This window comes from Lipotes vexillifer, unplaced genomic scaffold (genome assembly GCF_000442215.2).
Source record: "Lipotes vexillifer unplaced genomic scaffold, Lipotes_vexillifer_v1.1 scaffold802, whole genome shotgun sequence".
Taxonomy (NCBI): Eukaryota; Metazoa; Chordata; class Mammalia; order Artiodactyla; family Lipotidae; genus Lipotes; species Lipotes vexillifer.
This window is the reverse complement of record NW_006790237.1, coordinates 1325182-1343459: the sequence shown is the minus strand read 5'-3', so window position 1 is coordinate 1343459 and position 18278 is coordinate 1325182. Positions and strand designations below refer to the sequence as shown.

The 18278-nt window shown below is 59.2% G+C and overlaps 3 protein-coding genes across 3 annotated transcripts in view; 2 read left to right on the top strand and 1 right to left on the bottom strand.

The window, feature by feature from the left end:
- The first annotated feature begins 879 nt into the window (after positions 1-879).
- On the top strand, positions 880-7537 carry AKT1S1 (AKT1 substrate 1). Its single transcript, XM_007463392.1, has 5 exons — positions 880-932; positions 4165-4550; positions 5654-5731; positions 5829-5998; positions 7394-7537. Exons 1-5 carry the CDS (start codon positions 880-882, stop codon positions 7535-7537), a joined length of 831 nt encoding a protein of 276 aa, XP_007463454.1.
- Positions 7538-9289: 1752 nt separating this feature from the next.
- On the top strand, positions 9290-15127 carry PNKP (polynucleotide kinase 3'-phosphatase). Its single transcript, XM_007463391.1, has 17 exons — positions 9290-9362; positions 9618-9781; positions 10419-10465; positions 10804-11103; positions 11521-11600; positions 11680-11737; positions 11830-11937; positions 12335-12406; positions 13437-13485; positions 13602-13672; positions 13751-13843; positions 13938-14034; positions 14111-14172; positions 14441-14550; positions 14630-14717; positions 14815-14876; positions 14958-15127. The coding sequence occupies exons 2-17, from the start codon at positions 9631-9633 to the stop codon at positions 15073-15075; spliced, it is 1566 nt and encodes a 521-aa protein (XP_007463453.1). The 5' UTR covers positions 9290-9362; positions 9618-9630; the 3' UTR covers positions 15076-15127.
- A 97-nt stretch (positions 15128-15224) lies between these two features.
- Positions 15225-18278, bottom strand: part of PTOV1 (PTOV1 extended AT-hook containing adaptor protein) — an 11557-nt gene continuing 8503 nt past the window's right edge. The window contains exons 11-13 of the mRNA XM_007463444.1: positions 18188-18278; positions 16524-16721; positions 15225-15371 (exon numbers count right to left, since the gene is read on the bottom strand). Of these exons, the coding sequence (XP_007463506.1) occupies positions 15225-15371; positions 16524-16721; positions 18188-18278 (436 nt within the window). The remainder of the gene's footprint in view (positions 15372-16523; positions 16722-18187) is intronic.

Sequence of the window (18278 nt, the reverse complement as noted above, 5' to 3'; positions counted from 1 at the left end):
TCACAGACGCTAAAGGTGGAGCGGCCAGTGCGCAGGCGCAGCAAAACAGTCCTAACGGAGAAGTAAACAAGGGGGCGGGTCCAAGAGCTCCACCCCCTCGCTCAAACTGGCTTGGAAAGTCCTACTCCTTTCTCCATATTGTGTACTGGCATCGAAGCCAAAGAGATGCCATTTTTCTCGAGGGCAGGGGCAAGGCCGGTCAGCTGCGGCCATGTTAATGCGGGGCAGTCCCATTTCTCTGCGGGGCGCGAAAGCAAGGTCCTGGAAGAGAGAAACGGTTAAAGACAAAGGTGAGAGGAGCTGTACATCACACGAGGCCCCAAAGGATTCGGGTTAACGGGATGAAGCCGTCAGTATCCCCGGGGACGAAGCGGTCCCAGACGAATTCCTGAGTCACCGTCGAGAGAAAGCGTTCTGAGCCGCCATATTGAAGCTGGGCAAACCGAAGCAAGAAAGGATGCCATGTTGGATCTTTGCCAGCCTTGGTGCTGAGGGGGATAGGCTGGAGAGAGAGCCCATATATACATTATGGGCAAATGATGCCAGGCTGGTTGCCATGTCATTAACGGGCCCTGCTTTCCACCAGTTCTGTGGAAGAGGTTATTATGGGGGAGGGACGTTAGGTCGCTTGCATTAGTATACTGTGATCCTGAGTGTGCGTGTGCATTTTCCCCATATTTCTTGGGGAAATGTTTCCGAGCAAGCTGAAGCTTTTCTTTCACCATCTTTCTTATGGGCACCCTGCCGTCGCCATTGCTCCACTGTGATCCGGCGAAGCCCCCGTGACCGCCATGTTGGTCTCGGGCGGCTGGGATAAGGGAGGCGGAGTGTGCAGAGTGGAGGCGGGCCAACCACGCGGAAGTGACGCAAGGCACCGCCATGTCTTTTGAGGGCGGCGACGGTGCCGGGCCGGCCATGCTGGCTACGGGCACGTGAGTGGAGGCGGCGTTGTGAACCGCGGTGTGGGGAGAATTTGGCCGTCCGGAGGAGAGGGGTGCTGGGAGGGCGAGCCGCTCGCGGGAGGAGTATAGCCAGCGTAGATCAGAGGGCAGAAATCGCCCAGTGACCCTACGCTGAGCGCTGGAAAGGTGTCGCCCGCGGGAACCGTCGTGTCTGACCCGAGGCAACGCTTAGACAGCCTTATCCTCCGGTCTCTAGACCCACTAGGATCTTTACTTTGGCCGTGGACCATGTCCACAGGGTCGGGGGGTTACTCGGTGGGGCTTCGGGGCACCCCTCACCCGTCCAAAGGCGGGACTTCCGGTCCTGGCCCCCACCTGGGCGGGCTTTCCTGTTTTCTTCCTAGAGAAGTGGGTCTTTCCCTGGACCCCCTGGCGAAGTGGGGACTCTGAGCGGTAGAGAAAGACCCCGGACATTCACCTGCCCCCGGCCACTGGGTGCATCCTCGAGTTCCTCCCACCTTGGGGCGGGGGAGGGGTTTACTTCCAGTTTGACAGGTGGTTGGAGGGGACTTCGCTAGCATCCCTCATTCCTTGGGGGGCTTTTCCTCTTTCCTCATCTCTTCCTGGAGTCACTTTCCTCACTTCATCTCCCCACCTCATCCTAAAAGGCCAATCACCTTACCTGTCCCTTCCTCCTCCTGTGGAGGACAGGTCTTACCTTCCTCTCTCCCTAATGTTAAACACCTCCATTTGGGGGGAGGGGCGATCTTCCATCTCTAAGCTCCTTGGAAGATACAGAACTTCCTCCGGAAGCTGAAGGGGTGGGAAACTCTCCTGTGGGGTACTTGGCTTGGCTACTCTCCTGTTGGTCCTGGCAACTCTCCTGTTGGGTAACCGATGCCAGAGAGCTCCCAAGCCTTGGCAGAGAGGTCTGCGTGAATTGCCCTTCTCCTCTTTGAGGTGTGTGGGACCCTCATGACTCACTCACTCCCACTTCACTCTTTTCAGCTATTCTAAGCTATAGGAGTTTGATCTACTCTTAGAGATGTCGTCTAAGAAAGGAGTTGAATCTTGGTGTCCCAAGGGAGTGAGAGCCCCCTGGCCTAGCACTACAAGGCTTTGTGACATTGGACCAGTCATTTCCCTGCCCTGAGCCTCAGTTTCCTCCATCAGATGGGGATGACCCAAGGAGTGGCTGTGAGACCCTGTGCAGCTCCCAGTTCTGTTGGGTTTTGGAGTCAGGCAGACAGCAGTTTCACCCACTTCTGCCCTTTCTAGCTGTGTGCCTTCTGGCCAGTGCCTTAAGCTCTCTGAGCCTCACTTTTCCCACCTGGACTAGGAGATCATAAATCTTTCCTCATAAGGTAGGCAGGATGGCATTTGGGATTAAGAACAGGTTGCCAGATCCAGGTCCCAGCTGTCCATCTCTCTAGCTAAATGACCCCGGGCAAGATATTGAATCTCCCCAGGCCTCCATTTGCAACTGTAAAGTGGGGTGATCATAGCTCCTCCCTCATAGGGGTGGTGGGAGGGTGGAATGAGATTGTTGATGATACACTCGGGTCCCTGCCTAGCCTGTGGGAGGTGTGGTATAAACCTGCTTCAGGGTCTGTCAGGGCTGGTACTGGTTGTGCCTCACTGCAAGGGCTTTGTACTCGGTGAGCTCCAACTGTCTCATATGTAAGGTAACAGCTCCCACCTTTGTGGGTCAGGTAGGAGGGGAGGTGACAGGTGCAGAGTCCCTGCACAGAGTAGGTGCTTAGGAAACACTGGCTTCTATGATCTTGAGTCACAAAGGGCCTGCGAATTGAAATCAAACTTCTATGATCCTAGAGGGCTAGATCACAGCCCTGCTTGAATCCCTCCAGTGACGGGGAGCTTGCTGCCTCTCTGCGGAGGCTCCTCAGCGGCCCAGCAGGCCTAGCTCAACCACTGGTTTACAGGGAGAAGACAGGCACAGAGAAGGCCATTCAGTGGTGCAAGGTCACACAGCAGTCAGGGCAGGAAGCCAGGCCCCTTGTCCCTTGTTCCTCTCACCTTGTAAGGAGATGCATCCAAGCAGATTGTCTGCTCAGGGCTGACCTATCCTGGGGCCACAGATCACTGAACTCGGGTTGCGCATATTCTGATGGAGGAGGCAGCCAGAGGTACAGCTGTCACAAGCTCGTGTGACATGAGCTATAGTGGAGGTAGCCCAGGGCATTGTGGGTCTAGGGAAGGCATCTGATCCATGCTGCGGGTCAGGGAAGACTTCCAGAGGACCTGCCGGAACAGTCTTGTAGGAAGTGCAAGAGCTTTGTGGGCAGAGGACGGCTGGCACCCCATTTTCTGCTCAACCCCCGCTCTCTGAGACCTACCATGTGCTGGGCAAGGCTGGTGTCTCAGAGATGAATCTGACGCCCACACTGGCTGGGGAAATGGATGTGGATCCAGGCAGTGCTCCGCAGAGGGATACGTGCTACAAGGGGTCGCTCAGACATTGTGGGAGCTCACAGGTGGGGAGGGGCCAACCTGAGCTCCGGGTGAGTGCAGGAGTGACAAGTACATGGAGGACAAGTGGTCCAGGTAGAGGGGGTCCACCTTGACTGAAGGAGCCTGTAAGGATATGAGGCCGGGGGCAGGCCCTCCAGCGCTGGGCTAAGGGGCTGTGACCTTGTCCTGGGGATGCGGGGAAGGAGCAGAGGCAGCTCCAGGGGTAGAAGGACCCCCTGGGGGGTTGTGTGCCAGCTGGACTGGAGGCTGGGGCAATGGTCCAGGGCAGCACCATCCATCAGAAATATGATCTGAGTCACCTGTATAATTTCAAATTTTGTATGAGTCACATTAAAAAAGTGGAAAGAAAACAGATGAAATTCACTTTCACCCTATATTTTATGTAGTCAGCGTAAATAAATGTGATCATTTCAACATTTAATCAACGTCAGATTGCTCCTGAGACATCTTACATCCTGCCTTTTTGTGCTAAGTCTTGCAAACCCCGTGTGGATTTCACACTCGTGGCACCTCTCACTTTGGATCAGTTACATCTCAAGTGCTCCCTAGTCACGTGTAGCTGATGGCTTCCGTGTTGGACAGGGCAGGGCCAAGAGGAGAGAGCGGGGCTGCGGGGACGAGGGATGGGGCTGCGGGGAAGATGCGGAGCTCAGCTGGGATCAGGTGGAGGGGTGGGGGTGGAGTCCAGGGACTGGTGGACACACGGGGCTGGGTGTGGACGGCGAAGTCAGCGAAGCCTCAGCCCACTGTGTCGTGCTCTGCCCCGCAGGGCGCGGATGGCGTCGGGGCGCCCCGAGGAGCTGTGGGAGGCCGTGGTGGGGGCTGCCGAGCGCTTCCGGGCCCGGACGGGCACGGAGCTGGTGCTGCTGACGGCTGCGCCCCCCCCGCCCCCCCGTCCGGGCCCCTGCGCCTATGCAGCCCATGGTCGAGGGGCCCTGGCCGAGGCGGCCCGCCGCTGCCTCCACGACATCGCCCTGGCCCACCGGGCAGCCGCCGCCGCCCGGCCCCCCATGCCCCCACCAGCACCGCAGCCGCCCAGCCCTGCACGGAGCCCACCCCGGCCTACCCTGGCCAGGGAGGAAGATGAGGAGGATGAGGACGAGCCAACGGAGACAGAGACCTCTGGGGACCGGCTGGGTGTCAGCGATAATGGAGGTGAGAAGGGCAGGGGCCGGGGGTGGGGGTGGTTCCTGGTAAGTTGCCTCCTCAGTGGGTTTTTCTGGAAGGGTACAGCTGGCCTGTCTCTGAGCCCTAATGTTCATGGAAGCTGCAGGCTTGCCTGTGACTCACTCTGTGACCTTGAGCAAGTCATTTCTCTTCTCTGAGCTTCAGTTTCCTTCCATCATGTCTGGGATCCAGTTCTGTGCTGGGAGACGCTGGGCACAGTGAAAGCCAACTTGGGGTCTTTTCTCTAGGGACTCTGGGTCTGGCCAAGGAATTGGAGTCCTGACGTGAAGCAGTGCCCTGTGGAGGCCATGGCGGGGGAGGGAGCCTCCTGAGCCAGGAGCATGAGTAGAACAGAATTGTTTCCAAATCTGGGGTGCCTAATGCCTGTAAGAGCAAAGACAGGAGTTAAAGAGGAGTCAGGGGTACAAGCAACAGCTGAAGAAGCAACTGGCTGCATTGGGGGAAACGTGGAGGTTGGATGCTTCCCAGAGACTGCGCTATAACATTAGGGCTTTGAAGAGTGAGTAGGAGTTCTCCAGCAGTGGGTGGGTGGAGGACTCAATAAGTAGTTACTCATTTGTTACTGTTACTACCAACGGCTGACTTCCTCACTGTTCCTGGAGAAACCCTCATAGGGTTAAGGGCACAGACTCTGGAGCCAGGTGGCCTGGGTTCAAATTCTGGTGACACCACTTACTAGATTTGGGACTAAGCGCAAATGAGTTAATCTCTCTGTGCCTCCAGGTCCCCGTTTGTCAAACAGGGGATCATAATCATCTCATATTTCTCTCAGCCTGTATTTTGAGTCAGTTCATCCCAAACAGATCTTACAGATTTCATGTTCGTCCAGCCAGTTGCTTTCACCTGGGGATGTACCAGATAGAGAGAAATTGGATTTATTTCTGCCGAAGGCCAGTCAGATAACCAGAGGAAAGGTGTTCGTGGCAGAGGGAATAATTATTCCAGAAGCCCCGAGGCTTGCAAGGGCCTGGCCAGTGCAGGGAACGGAGAGGCGGTGGCAGTGGCCGGAGTCTAGAGCGCATGGAGTCCAGCGGGACTCAACTGGTCCGGGCCTCTAATTCCATCCACAGGACTCTTTGTGATGGATGAGGATACCACGCTCCAGGACCTGCCCCCCTTCTGCGAGTCAGACCCTGAGAGCACGGATGGTGAGTGTCACAGGCTGTCCCCATCCCTGGAGAGGGGGGTGGGGAGCTGGGAGGAAGGCAGCTGAAGACAGAGGCTGAAGTCCACCTTCTCTCCCAGATGGCAGCCTGAGCGAGGAGACCCCCGCTGGGCCCCCAGCCTACTCAGTGCCCCCAGCCTCAGCCCTGCCCACACAGCAGTACGCCAAGTCCCTGCCCGTGTCCGTGCCCGTCTGGGCCTTCAAGGAGAAGAGGACAGAAGCTCGGTCATCTGATGAGGAGAACGGGCCGGTGAGGGGCAAATGGGAGGTGGGGAGGAGGGTGTCAGGAAGGGCTCAGAGCTGTCTCCTCCAGGAAGCCCTCGGACGTGCATGCCACGTTTCTCAGGATTGATCCTCCCCTCCTCCTCATAAGGCTGGCTCTTGGGCTAGAGTGCTGCAGTTTTAACTATCACAGCCTTGTAATGTGCCCCAGTGCCTTGTAGAGAAAGCAGCCTCTAATTTCCAGGAACAGTACCATTTATAGAAGACGTGGTCTGCGCAGGGCACAAGTATTTTAGTATCCCCTCCAGATTGGGAAACTGAGGCTCAGAGGGGTCAGATCACCTTCCACCCTCACCCCACATATTCCTGGCCCCTCCTGGAATTTGTGCCACCTCCCTTGTCCTCTGTTCCTCCCTCTCACACTGTCCTACACATGGAGTTCCTGGGCTGGCCTGGGTGGGTCCTTATCTCCCATCACTAAAGCTCCCTGAAGCAGAGGGGAAACTGAGGCACTGAGAACACACATGACTTCCTGAGACTCAGCCCGTAAGGGGCAGCGCTGGGATTGGAACCTAGCTTACTTCTGGAAAAGAGCTATGGACTTGCAGGGAGGAGGCCTTGCATCCCATGCTTCCCCCTCCCTATGACATCTCACAGTGTCCTCATTTATAGACTAGCAGGGTCCATCAGCTGCTGCTGTCCTTGTTTATCACTGGTGGAAACACAATTAACTGAACCTTTGAGGCCTGAGTGCTGGGTCCTGGGCTGGCCTCCGAGAGGGCCCGGGTCCAGCTTCGTTCGTGGCCTCTCCCATTCCGCTGGGCGTTAGGCCCAGCTCAGGGTGACAGGGGCCTTAAGGGAGGTAGTGCTAGGTGCTGGGGCTGCAGGCAGAGTGTCAGGACCCCTCCCCAGTGGAGACTGACAGTGAGAGGGCACCTTTCTCTACAGCGCTGGTGACATGGTCGTTCACCCTTCTTTAGCAATCACTGTGCTGATTATCTCAGAGCCCCGTTTTTCCGAGGGGAGACTGAAACCTAAGGAGGTAAAATCCCTGTTGACAGCTAGTGGGTGGCAGAAGCCTGATTAGAACCTGACTGAATCCCGAACCCGGATCCTTAGACGTGAGACCCTCTGGGTGCACACAGCCGTGATGGTCAGCAGACAGGCAGCACTTCCACTATGTGGAAGGACGGCGGTGAGACAGGCCTCTGTGTGTGCACATAGGAGGCGGAGAATGGCGGGGAGAGGGGCAGGAAGGCTCTTTGAGGATGTGGTGTTTTGAGTTGGGTGGGAGAGCCCTAAATGGAGCAGGACAGGGTGAAGGGCCTTCCTGGCCGTAGGCATCGCAGGGGCAAAAGTGCTAGGAGAGGACCTGGGGCCCAGGGTGTAGGCTCTGACCCCGGCCGTATCGCCGTTCCCGCAGCCCTCCTCGCCGGACCTGGACCGTATCGCGGCGAGCATGCGCGCGCTGGTGTTGCGGGAGGCCGAGGACACTCAGGTCTTCGGGGACCTGCCGCGGCCACGGCTCAACACCAGCGACTTCCAGAAGCTGAAGCGGAAATACTGAGGCCCAGGGAGCTTCCCGGCCCGGCGTCCGCCCCACCCCCGACACCACACCCCTGCCCCGCCCCCGGGGCCCGCCAATCCGAGTCAGATCCGGGACCGGCCTCCCGGGCCACCAGGATTGACCAGCCCCTGCCAACCCCCGCCTCCCTTCCAGCCCACGACCGCTCCCGCGCAGATGAGCGAGGCCTGTGCAGTTTCCCGATTGGGTCTGTTTTCTCTCTGCCCAGCGACAGATTCTTTCTATTAAGGGATTGTCTCGCTCCCCGATCGGGACGTGGCTAGTTGGCCAACTTCGTCGTTTTCTGCCTAGCAACAAGGGCTTTGCTCGCACGGCATTGGCTCCATTCCTGAAAGAGCACAGTCAAGCTCCAGGATTGGGTAGTGGCCCTCGACTTCAGCACAGTGAATGGGCAGCTCCTTCACTTGATTGGCTCGAACACTGTAAAGGGCTTGACCAATCTCCCAAGAGAGCCATCACCCTTCCTGAGTTCCCCCACCTGATTGGCTCCACTTCTGGGGGCGTGGCCAACCCTCTTCCTGTGCCCAGGATTGGCCTGTGGCCTTAAATTTACGTTCTTTACACTACTGGGGCTGGGGTCGTCTTTTGCCGAAGTCCTGACAATTGTCCCTCTGGCCCCCTCAGGGATGGCCCGATCCTGTTCCTGCGTCTGACACCCTCTCGTTGGTTCCATCCCACAACAGCCTGCCAATCAAACCCGTCCTTGCATCCAGGACGTTACCAGCTCCCGCCCCTCTCCCCCCACCCCCACAGGTGCCTTAAAGGGCCCTCGTCCACCCAAGGTGGGGGGCAGGGGGCCTCACTCTCCGGCCCTGGTGTGGGGGAGAGAGTGGGGGGTCGGGATCGGGAGTTGGGAGGGGCGCTCTGAGATTAAAGAGTTTTACCTCTGACAAATGAGTCTGAGGTGTGTTGTGAGTATTCATTTAACATTTTCTGAAGCCAAATTAGCAGCGTCTCATTGCTTCTCAGTGCAACGCTGGGAATTGGACTCGTCCCCATTTTACGGACAAGAAAAGAGAGGTTCACGGGGTGGGAGGAAGGATTCCATTCCTTCCTCGTATGATCGTGGAGTCCCAATCTTCAGGGCTTTGAGTGTTGGAATCGGAATAGTTTAATGAGTCAGTCTCCTGAGCCCACATAGTGCCCAGGAAAGCCAGGAACCTCCAGCTGAGGCCGGGAGTTTTCTGACCAACGTAAGACAGCTGGAGGTTAGAGAACAAATGGCTCCTGGTCCGAAGATGTAAACGCGGTATCCCCATGTCCCATCAGACCACCACCGATGGAATGCTAACAACAGACAAAACTTAGGGCAAACTATCACCCAGACACTTTTATAAGTTATTTACATATACTAACTCATTTAATCTTCCTAGTAACCCCACAAAGTGGAAACGATTATCCCCACACTGTAGATGAGAAAACTGCAGCATCCAGGGTGGGGTTGCTGTCGGGGCGGTGTTTCTTCGACTGACAATAATCGTAACGAGAATCTCCTCCCGCTATAACTGTCTCCGGCAAAGGGAATGAAAATTAGAGTTCAACGTGGAAAGAGGAAAAAATGTGTGAACAGGGAATCTACCCCCCCACTACTGGCCAGCGTCTCATACTGCATCAGGAGAGATGAAGGTCAGAACAGCGGAGGGACCTTAAGAGCACTGTCTGAGAAGGGGCGAGGCTTATGGCCAGGCGGAGCCAATGCCCCGCCCACTTTGGTAGGACGAGTCATTTCCGGCCGGGTTGCGAGCAGAGCGCCTCCGGCAGGCCCTCCCTGGTCGGAAGCGGCGAGTGAACCAAGCGGTGGGCAAGGGTGAGCGTGGGGCCGAAGCGAGTGCGCGAGAGTTTCTTGGCCTTTGCCGTGGGAAGTTGGAGTCCAGGGTCCCGGAGGGAAGGAGTGGGGCGTCGTCGCCTGGGAAACGGCGCGAGCCCCAGGCCCGCGAGTGGGTGGGATTTCCGGAGCCTTTAGCTGATGAAGGGAATTCCTGGTGTAGAGGGCGAGAGGAGGCGGGACTTCCTTTACCAACTGAGGGCTGCCACTCAAACCTATTTACCTACTTTCCTTTAGGCCGGCTCCCAGGATGGCCAGGGTGGAGGCCCAGGGCCGCCTGTGGCTGGAGAGCTCCCCTGGGGGAGCGCCTCCCATCTTCCTGCCCTCGGGTGGGCAAGCCCTGGTGCTGGGCCGGGGACCCTTGACGCAGGTTACCGACCGGAAGTGCTCCAGAAACCAAGGTGGGCAGGGAGGAGCCTGAGCTGGAGGGGGTGTGGTCCGCTTCAGGAGCGGGAACACAGTCAATGGGAAAGGCAGTCCAGGAATTGCGTGGTGCAACCAGTCCTGAAGTTGGTAGGTGGCATGTGGGGAGCCCAGGAAGAAAAAGGTTGTGCCTGACCTGGAACTAGCCAGACACCTTGGGCGGGAGCGGATGGAGTCAATCCCTAGACACTTTGTCACTGGGCAGAGGATACTCACAGGCCACCGGGAAGGCTTGAATCAGGCCACGACCCTTGTCAAGGAGAGAGCCGATCCTATGGAGAAAAGTGCATATTGCTAAGCAGAGATGGGTGGTAGAGGGCCAAGCCCAGAACCTGCATCTTGCCAAGGTCTGCGTTGTCAAGGAGAAGCCAATTCTATACGGAAAAATACCCGCCCTGCCCCTAGGCGAGGACCAGTGACACAGGCAGTCGTTAAGGCCTTTATCTGGGTACTGCATGTCAAGGAGAAGCCAATTCTACTTAGAAATAAGCTGCTTCCTCCTGTCGGATGGCTGCTGTAGCCCCATACTGTGGTCTGAAGCTGGCCATGCTCCCCAGTAAGGAGGGAAGCAGTCACACAAGGATTCAAATCCTGACTCCACCCCTCAATCCTCAGTGGAGCTGGTTGCTGACCCTGAGACTCGGACGGTGGCAGTGAAACAGGTACCAGTTCGTTAGCAAGGGGCCTGGGGGTGGAGTGGGGGTGGGGTGTGTGGAGACTCGCTACCCAGCGGGAAACAGGCCCAATTGGGAAAATCTGATTCTGGGAGGGGAACAGGTGTGCCTGTTTCAATGGGGTAAACATCCATCCCCATTTAAATTGGGTAAGACTGGATGCTTATAACCTTCCCAGAGCCCTGATTGATGGTACAAGGTGAGGAGGCGGGACTTAGGGGTTTGATTGGCTGGTGGAGAAAGGCGAGTCTTTTTCCGGGTTATTTGATTGGAGGAGGTTGCCGCTGGGGGTGGAGCCAGTTCCAGTCCTCCCTCTCTCTCTACAGCTGGGAGTTAACCCCTCAACTGCCGGGACTCAGGAGCTGAGACCAGGGTTGGAGGGTTCTCTGGGGGTGGGGGACACGCTGTACTTGGTCAATGGCCTCCACCCGCTGACCCTGCGCTGGGAAGAGGCTCACACGCCAGAATCCCAGCCAGACACTCCACCAGGCACCCCTCCTGTGGCCCCGGAGGAGGAGGAAGAGGATGAACAGCAGAAAAAGCGGATAAGGAAGTTATCCCCTGGCTGGGAGAGCTTCCAGAAGCTGCTAGTGTTCACGGCACCTGGTGTGAAGCCCCGGGGCAAGGTGAGGCTCAAGCTGAGCACTGAGGGAGCACAGCCCCTTATATGCAGTTAACACCCAAACAAAACTCAGCTCCTGTTTGGATTTTCATGGCTCTTAGCCGTCCGAGGTGAAAAAGGCCAGGGGAAGAGGCTGGGTCGGATATGAAACCCATTTTAAAGATTGGAATACTGAGGGGCTCCAGAGGAATAGGAGGTAGTAGAGTGAAGATTTCACTCTCTGAACTCAGTGTCCGAGATGCATCTTTGCTGTGCCTTGTCCTTACATAAGATGTGTAGGCCTGCTGTGACTCAGTTTCTCCATCTGTAAGGGGTGGGTGGCAATAGTCCCCAGCTTGCAGGGTTGATGTGAACCAGCCTGTGAGTGAGGGGGATCAGAGGTGTAACAGTGCCGTTCTTCCTCTCTTCTGGGTAACGCCAGGTGGCCGGTTTTGATCTGGATGGGACCCTCATCACCACACGTTCTGGGAAGGTCTTTCCCACTGGCCCCAGTGACTGGAGGTGATAAGAGACAGGAGGAGGGGGTGGGTGAGGTGCACTCCGGGCCTCACGTCACGTTGCTCTTCCACGCCCGCCCTAGGATCTTGTACCGAGAGATTCCGCAGAAGCTCTGTGAACTGGCCGCCGAGGGTTACAAGGTGTGTGTGCGCGTGCACGCTTGGTGGCGGGTTCACAGGGCAGGTCCGGGCCTGATGAGGAGGGCGCCGGCTGACACCTGTCCGCTTCCCAGCTGGTGATCTTCACCAACCAGATGGGCATTGGACGCGGGAAGCTGCCAGCAGAGGAGTTCAAGGCCAAGGTGGAGGCTGTGGTGGAGAAGCTGGGGGTCCCCTTTCAGGTAAGGCTGTAAGGGAGGCTGAAGGGCTATGTGGAGGGACAGAGACTCTGAGACGGGGGCGGTGCGGGGGGAACCTCGTAGGTGAGGGGGGCGGGCACAGGGACCCAGAGAGAGGGGAACAGAAACAGTGAGATGGAACAGAGACCCAGGGAGAAGGTATGACATGGTGAGCAAGTTGGAGAGGTAGAGGGAACAGAGACCCTGCGTGAGTGGGGTGTGGGCCCCAGGTGGGGTTATGCTGACAAACCCATTGTAAGTGGCAAGTTCCAGGGCACCGGGCGCTCTCCTTGGATTGGTGAGCGTCGGGGTAGCATCCTTGGGACCCATGTGCCCTTGAAGGGCTCTGGGTGCTGGAGGAGGAGCCAAGGATGGTGTCTAACCTCTGCCCCACCCACAGGTCCTGGTGGCCACGCACGCAGGCTTGTACCGGAAGCCGGTGGTCGGCATGTGGGACCACCTGCAGGGGCAGGTGAGCTTCGGACTCCCAGTGGCTCTCCTCCCTCTGCGGCCCCTTGCTCTCTGCCCTGCCTCCGCACTCTGGGTCTCTGGTGCACGACCTTCCTCTCATCCCCTACCCTAGCCTGGCCTTCTCAGTTCCTTTGCTATCGTGTCCTAGTGTTGATATGTGAGGCCGGTGCTCACAAACTGTGAAAAACAGTGGTGGAGAGAGAAGTCACTCGTGGATCCATTCATTCGTTTGGGTGTGCGTTTGTTCTGAAGCTCAACAGCTTCTTGAACGGAAAATATTAGTGAACAAGACAAACCTGCCTGCTGCCAGATCAGGGAGGGTGCAGACTATAAATGCATTGACAGATGTGTAAAATAGCAGAGTGAGGATAAGGCAGGGTGTTGGTTTATCTACGGAGCTCAGCGAAATCCTCTCTGAGGTGCCCTTGAGTAAAGATATAAAGCTGCTGAGGGAGGGAGCCATGTGTGTATCTGAGGGAAGAGTGGTCCAGGTAGGAGTAACGCCAAGTGCAAGGGTCCTGAGGTGGGATCGAGCCTGGTGGGCTCATGGGCAGTGAGGAGGCCCGTGTGGCTATACCTGAGCGGGTGAGGGGGAAAGTGAGGGGTATGAGGTCAGAGAGCAGGGGTCAGGCTCTCAGGCTTCGTGGGCCACAGCGAGGTGGCCACCGGGAGGATTGGGAGAGCGTCCGGAGCCGCGGTAAGTGGGAACTTGCGCCCTCTGGCGGCCGCTTGGGGAACAGACGGGCGAAAGTGGAAGCCGGGAGACCCGGAAGGAGTGACCGAATATTCTAGAGACGTGCTGGTGGCCAGGATCGAATTGGTGGTGCCGGCAAAGGGGGTGAGAAGTGGCCGGAGGGCGGGGCCGACAGGATTAGCTGATGGATTGGGTGTGGAGCATGAGAGGTTAGAGATAGGCCTCATGTGGGACACAGACCAAGCTGAGCATCCGGCAGGACCCGTTAGTGCCCTGGGGGGACAGATGTGTGAATAGGTTCCTTACTGCCTGTTGTCTTTCACCTGTCCCTCCCCAGGCCAACGAGGGCGTGCCCATCTCCATCGGGGACAGTGTCTTTGTGGGAGGTAAGGGCCTGGGGGTGGGGAAATGTGTGGGTCCGCAGGGCTGATGCAGGTGGGCTGGGGACCCCTGTCCCCAAGGTTCCTGGTGGAGACGGGTTTGTATACTCCATGTGTTCCAGATGCAGCTGGACGCCCAGCCAACTGGGCCCCTGGGCGCAAGAAGAAAGACTTTTCTTGCGCTGACCGCCTGGTGAGGCCCGCTCTACCCTGTCCCTGCCCACCCCCCAGCCCAGCCACTACCCAGTCTGACGTGTGCCGTTGCCCCCAGTTTGCCCTCAACCTGGGCCTGCCCTTCGCCACACCAGAGGAGTTCTTTCTGAAATGGCCCATGGCCCGCTTCGAGCTCCCAGCCTTTGACCCGGTGAGGCCCGAGGGGCGGGCTGGGGGCAGAGTAGGGGACATGCAGGGATGTGGAGGGCGTCTCGCTCATCATGTCTGCCGTCTGCCCCTCCCAGAGGACCGTCTCCTGCTCTGGGCCTCTCTGCCTCCCTGAGTCCAGCTCCCTCTTAAGCTCAGACCCCGAGGTGGTTGTCGCCGTGGGATTTCCTGGGGGTGAGACTCCTGCCCCTCAAAAGCCCCAGCTCTGCTCCGACTTCTCAGGCCCCCACTAATGCTGCGCCCTTCACAGCTGGGAAGTCCACCTTCCTCCAGGAGCATCTCGTGTCGGCCGGATACGTCCACGTGAACAGGGTAGGACCTCATCCGCAGCCCCTCCGCCCCCACCCCCAAGAGCTGTCCTCTAGGTCTCTGCCGCACCCCCACCCCGCCCGGCATCTGTCCTCTTTCCGGCTCTGCCCCCTGCCCCCAGGTCCTCTCTCCATGTCCCTGCCCCCCTCTGTCTGTCTTTCCCCCCTACCCTGGATCCCTAATCCTCTATCTCTGGGTCTTCCTCTCTGGTTCTCTGTCCCCCTGGGTCTCCTGGCTCCCATCCGTGGCGTACTCTTTCTGGGTCTCCCAGGACACTCTGGGCTCGTGGCAGCGCTGCGTGACCACGTGCGAGGCGGCCCTGAAGCAAAGGAAACGGGTCGTGATTGACAACACGAACCCGGACATCCAGAGCCGAGCCAGGTACCGGGGTCCCAGGGGCCGCCTCTGTAGGGTGGGCCCCGGGCCCTTTGCCAGCCCCTCACTTCCCCAGCCCCCACAGGTACATCAAGTGTGCCCGAGACGCAGGCGTCCCCTGCCGCTGCTTCCTCTTCAGCGCCACCCTGGAGCAGGCGCGCCACAACAACCGGGTGAGCCGGCCTCCACCTCCCCAGCCCCCCCACATCCCGCCCCACCACCCCCACCCCACCGCCACGGCCTGGCCAGCCTGACCTCCGCCCCCCGCAGTTCCGCGACATGACGGACTCCTCTCACGTCCCCGTGACCGACATCGTCATTTACGGCTATAGGTAGGCGCCGCGGGCGGGGAGGGACGCCAGGTTGAGCCTGTACGTCGGGCCTCACCTCCACCCACCACCCTCTGCCACCAGGAAGCAGCTCGAGGCCCCCACACTGGCCGAAGGCTTCTCCGCCGTCCTGGAGATCCCATTCCGGCTCCACGTGGCGCCGCAGCTTGAGCGGCTGTACCGCCAGTTCTCAGAGGGCTGAGCCAATGCCCACCCCCCACCTGCTCCCCACCCCACAATAAATGCTGTTTTTCTTCATGTTTGACCAGCATTTTGCTCCCAGCCCGGCTGGGAGCACAGACCCACCGGCCCGGTCTCCCAGGAAGGCACTGCTGGCAACTTTGCCTCAAACTAAACCCTCAGCCCACCTTGGGGACAACTGCCTCTCGCGGACGGGGGTTTCGGCTTCTCCAGCCTGCGGCTGCTGGCGCTCCACATGGGCACCAGGGCATCCTGGCTGGCAGGGCCCGAGTGCAGTTCGCTGCACGCAGCCGCCAGCTGCAGAGCAAGCCCAGAGTTTTAGCAAGACTGACCTGAGGCCAAGAGTTGGAACTCAGATTCCATGAGAAATGAGGTGCTCTGCACGCTGGACTTGAACCCCGGGGCTACGGCCTGGACCTGCAGCAGCGAGGGGCGCCTGAGAGCCCGGCCAGGCCTGCCGCATGCCACCAGTGCCAGAGGACTGGAACTAGCCTGCCATTGCCTTGTGTTTGCTTCCAGCTAAGTGAGGCTTGTGGAACCCACAGGGCAAGGAGGGCAGCCTGGCAACGCCGGGAGTTGGGGGCTGGACCCCAGGAACAGCCGGCCAGCTGTGGAAAGACCCTGGAAGACACGGCCCAGCAAGCACCTTGCAAACCTGGCAGCTCTGTGAACTGCAGCTTCCCCTCCTGGCTCAGGTGACTGACAGTGATCTCAGAGGTGACCCCTCTCCTGCGGATGGTAGAAATGCACACTCCCAGGCCTCAGCCGTGTCCACACTCGGGGGTGGGCCTAGCCATCAGCCCCTGGGGACGGCACTCGGGTCTGAGGACAGCTGCTGTTGGGAGGGGCCTGGCCTCTCCTGAGCCAGCGTGTCTGGACAGAGGGCAGTGGCCAAAGGGCTTTTAAAATGTTTTATTGGGGAAACGTACAAGGGTGGGGACTGTCCTTGGAGATATCTCAGGACGCTGTCCTCCATCTCACTGGGCAGTTGCAGTCCCCACGGGCCTCTGCTCAGAAGCATCTGACCTGGGGGCAGGGGGCATAGTGGGAGGGACTGGACAGGTGAGGCTCCAGGGCCCCGAGCACAAGAAGAGCCTCTCCCTGCCCTCCCTGCCCCGGCTCCTGTCGCCGCCTGGTGGGGAGTGGGGCTGGAGTTTCCCGGGAGGCCTGGGACCGTGGGGGATGCGCGTGCCTCTCTGCTCTGGTCCTTCTCAAGGCCAGGGTCACAAAACTTCCCGAACCCCAGGCAGTTCCTAGGCTCCATCCTGTCCTTGGCCCAGCTTCCACTCACCAGTCTCGGCGAGGCCTCTGTCTGTGGCTCCTGGAGAGGCCCAGCCCGGCGGGGTGGCCCCTACCCCCCCATCTGCGCGGGAGGAAGCCAGGGAGGAGTCAGCGGGGGGTGGGGTGCGGTGGGGGGGAGGGGACTGAGGCCCCGGCAGCGGCGCTCACCCCGCGCTGCTGCTGCTCCTGCTCCAGGTTCCGCTGCAGGACCTGCTGCTGATTGGCGATGACGCGCCGGATGCCGTTGACAAAGTTGCTCTGGTCGTGGGGAATGAGGCCGATGAAGATCTTCTTCTCAGAGGAGTACAGGAGCATGAGCACGCGCACCTCGCAGGAGGCCTTGTAGGAAAAGTGCACGCAGCCGGCCTGGCAGTGTGGAGCGCGGTGTCACGGGCGGGCCCTCAGCGCAGACGCTCCTCCCCATCGAGACAGGCGCAAACCGCACGGGTCAGCGCCCTGGCAGACAGGCACCACGGAGCACGCCGGGCCTTCCCAGCCCTGTCACCACTCCCACAGGACACCAGAGGTGCCTGCGCAAGGACCAGCGGGCTCTACAGCTGAGCCCAGGAGGCTGCTCGACGAGCTCCAGCGAGACTGTGGCCCCCACGCCGGCCAGCCAGTACCCAGGATGCCCACGGGACCAGCCACGGCCGCGACCGCGACCACACACGAGGGCCGCGGCAGGGGAGAAACACCAGGGGCCAATCTGGCCCCAGGAGGCCGGGCACCCGGGCGCCGTCCACTCTGTGACCCCCGGGCCAGCCAAGGGCGGGGAGGCTGGGCGGCGCTGATCCACGGCGATGCCACCGTCACCACGGCCTGGGATGTGGCTCAGCGTCACAGCGACTGCAGTGCCGACGGGCACCAATTGCTCCCTGACGCCTTTCACAGGATCCTCTCTCCAGGGCCCAGGGGTCACCGTCCCCATCTTACAGGTGAGCAAACCCAGGCTGAGAGCTCGAGGACTCGCAGGCCCCCAGAGCCAGCCCTCGGGCCTGTGTGCCCTCACAGCACCCCCGAGCCAACAGCATGAGGGAAGCCCGAGTGCGCCGAGGGAGTACCGGCCGTGGTCCTTGAGGCCTTACTTTCCCTGAGGGAATCCTGCTTTGAAACTCTTCTTTAACGCTAAAACAAAATAACCAGCCCCTCAAATGCACAATGGCACAGCTGTGACGACTTCGGCTGACTTAAAAAGAAACATTAAGCTAATTCGAGGACAGCTATGACCTGGTACAGCGGACACACACAACTGCGGCTTCAGAAGCACGAGGGCCGACCTCCTCACTTCACAGATGGAGAGACCAAGGCCCGCGGAGAGGGGAGAACTGGCCAAGGCCCACCAGCAGATGAGCACCGGGGGCTTTCAGAGCTCGCTCGGGCTGGAGGCAGACAGATGCCCTGCCTGGAGAGGGCCTTTGGAAGCCTCAGGTTTTCCACCCTGTCCCCGGGGAAAGGAGCAAGAGGAAGGTGGCAGGTAAGAACCTGGGAGCAGAGTCGGCGCATGGGGTGATGTCAGCCTCCTCAGCTGAGTAAACCCAGACAGCCCCGGGGTCCCGAACCAGACTTGGTCCAAGTTCCCGCCCAGCACTTGCCGGCGCAGCCTCCGAGCCTCAGTTTCCCCATCTGTAAAATGGGGTCAGGATGGCCCAGAGCCCCAGCGGAGCCAATGTCCAGGCACAGAGCCAACACGCCTTCCCCACGGCTACCATCACGCCTGGCCAGTTTTGGGGAATCGTCCACTCTTAATCTCATTTCAGTTTTTAAACACTGAGTGGCTCTGGCTCTGTCTGTCCCACCATCAGCCCGGCCCTGGGCCCCGCCAGCCCACTCACAAAGCCGTTGTCCATGATCCGGCACAGGCTCTTCAGTGTCTCCAGGTCCTTGGTGAAGTGGAACTGCACCAGGCGGGAGTTCCGGAAGAGC

Bases quoted from the DNA above. Each gene is read 5' to 3' on its own strand.
- AKT1S1 (XM_007463392.1), top strand. From the start codon at position 880: ATGTCTTTTGAGGGCGGCGACGGTGCCGGGCCGGCCATGCTGGCTACG. The intron at 4,551-5,653 runs GTGAGAAGGGCA...TTCCATCCACAG, and splicing joins GGGTGTCAGCGATAATGGAG to GACTCTTTGTGATGGATGAG. The intron at 5,732-5,828 runs GTGAGTGTCACA...CTTCTCTCCCAG, and splicing joins AGACCCTGAGAGCACGGATG to ATGGCAGCCTGAGCGAGGAG.
- PNKP (XM_007463391.1), top strand. From the start codon at position 9,631: ATGGCCAGGGTGGAGGCCCAGGGCCGCCTGTGGCTGGAGAGCTCCCCT. The intron at 9,782-10,418 runs GTGGGCAGGGAG...CTCAATCCTCAG, and splicing joins GAAGTGCTCCAGAAACCAAG to TGGAGCTGGTTGCTGACCCT. The intron at 11,601-11,679 runs GTGATAAGAGAC...CGCCCGCCCTAG, and splicing joins ACTGGCCCCAGTGACTGGAG to GATCTTGTACCGAGAGATTC.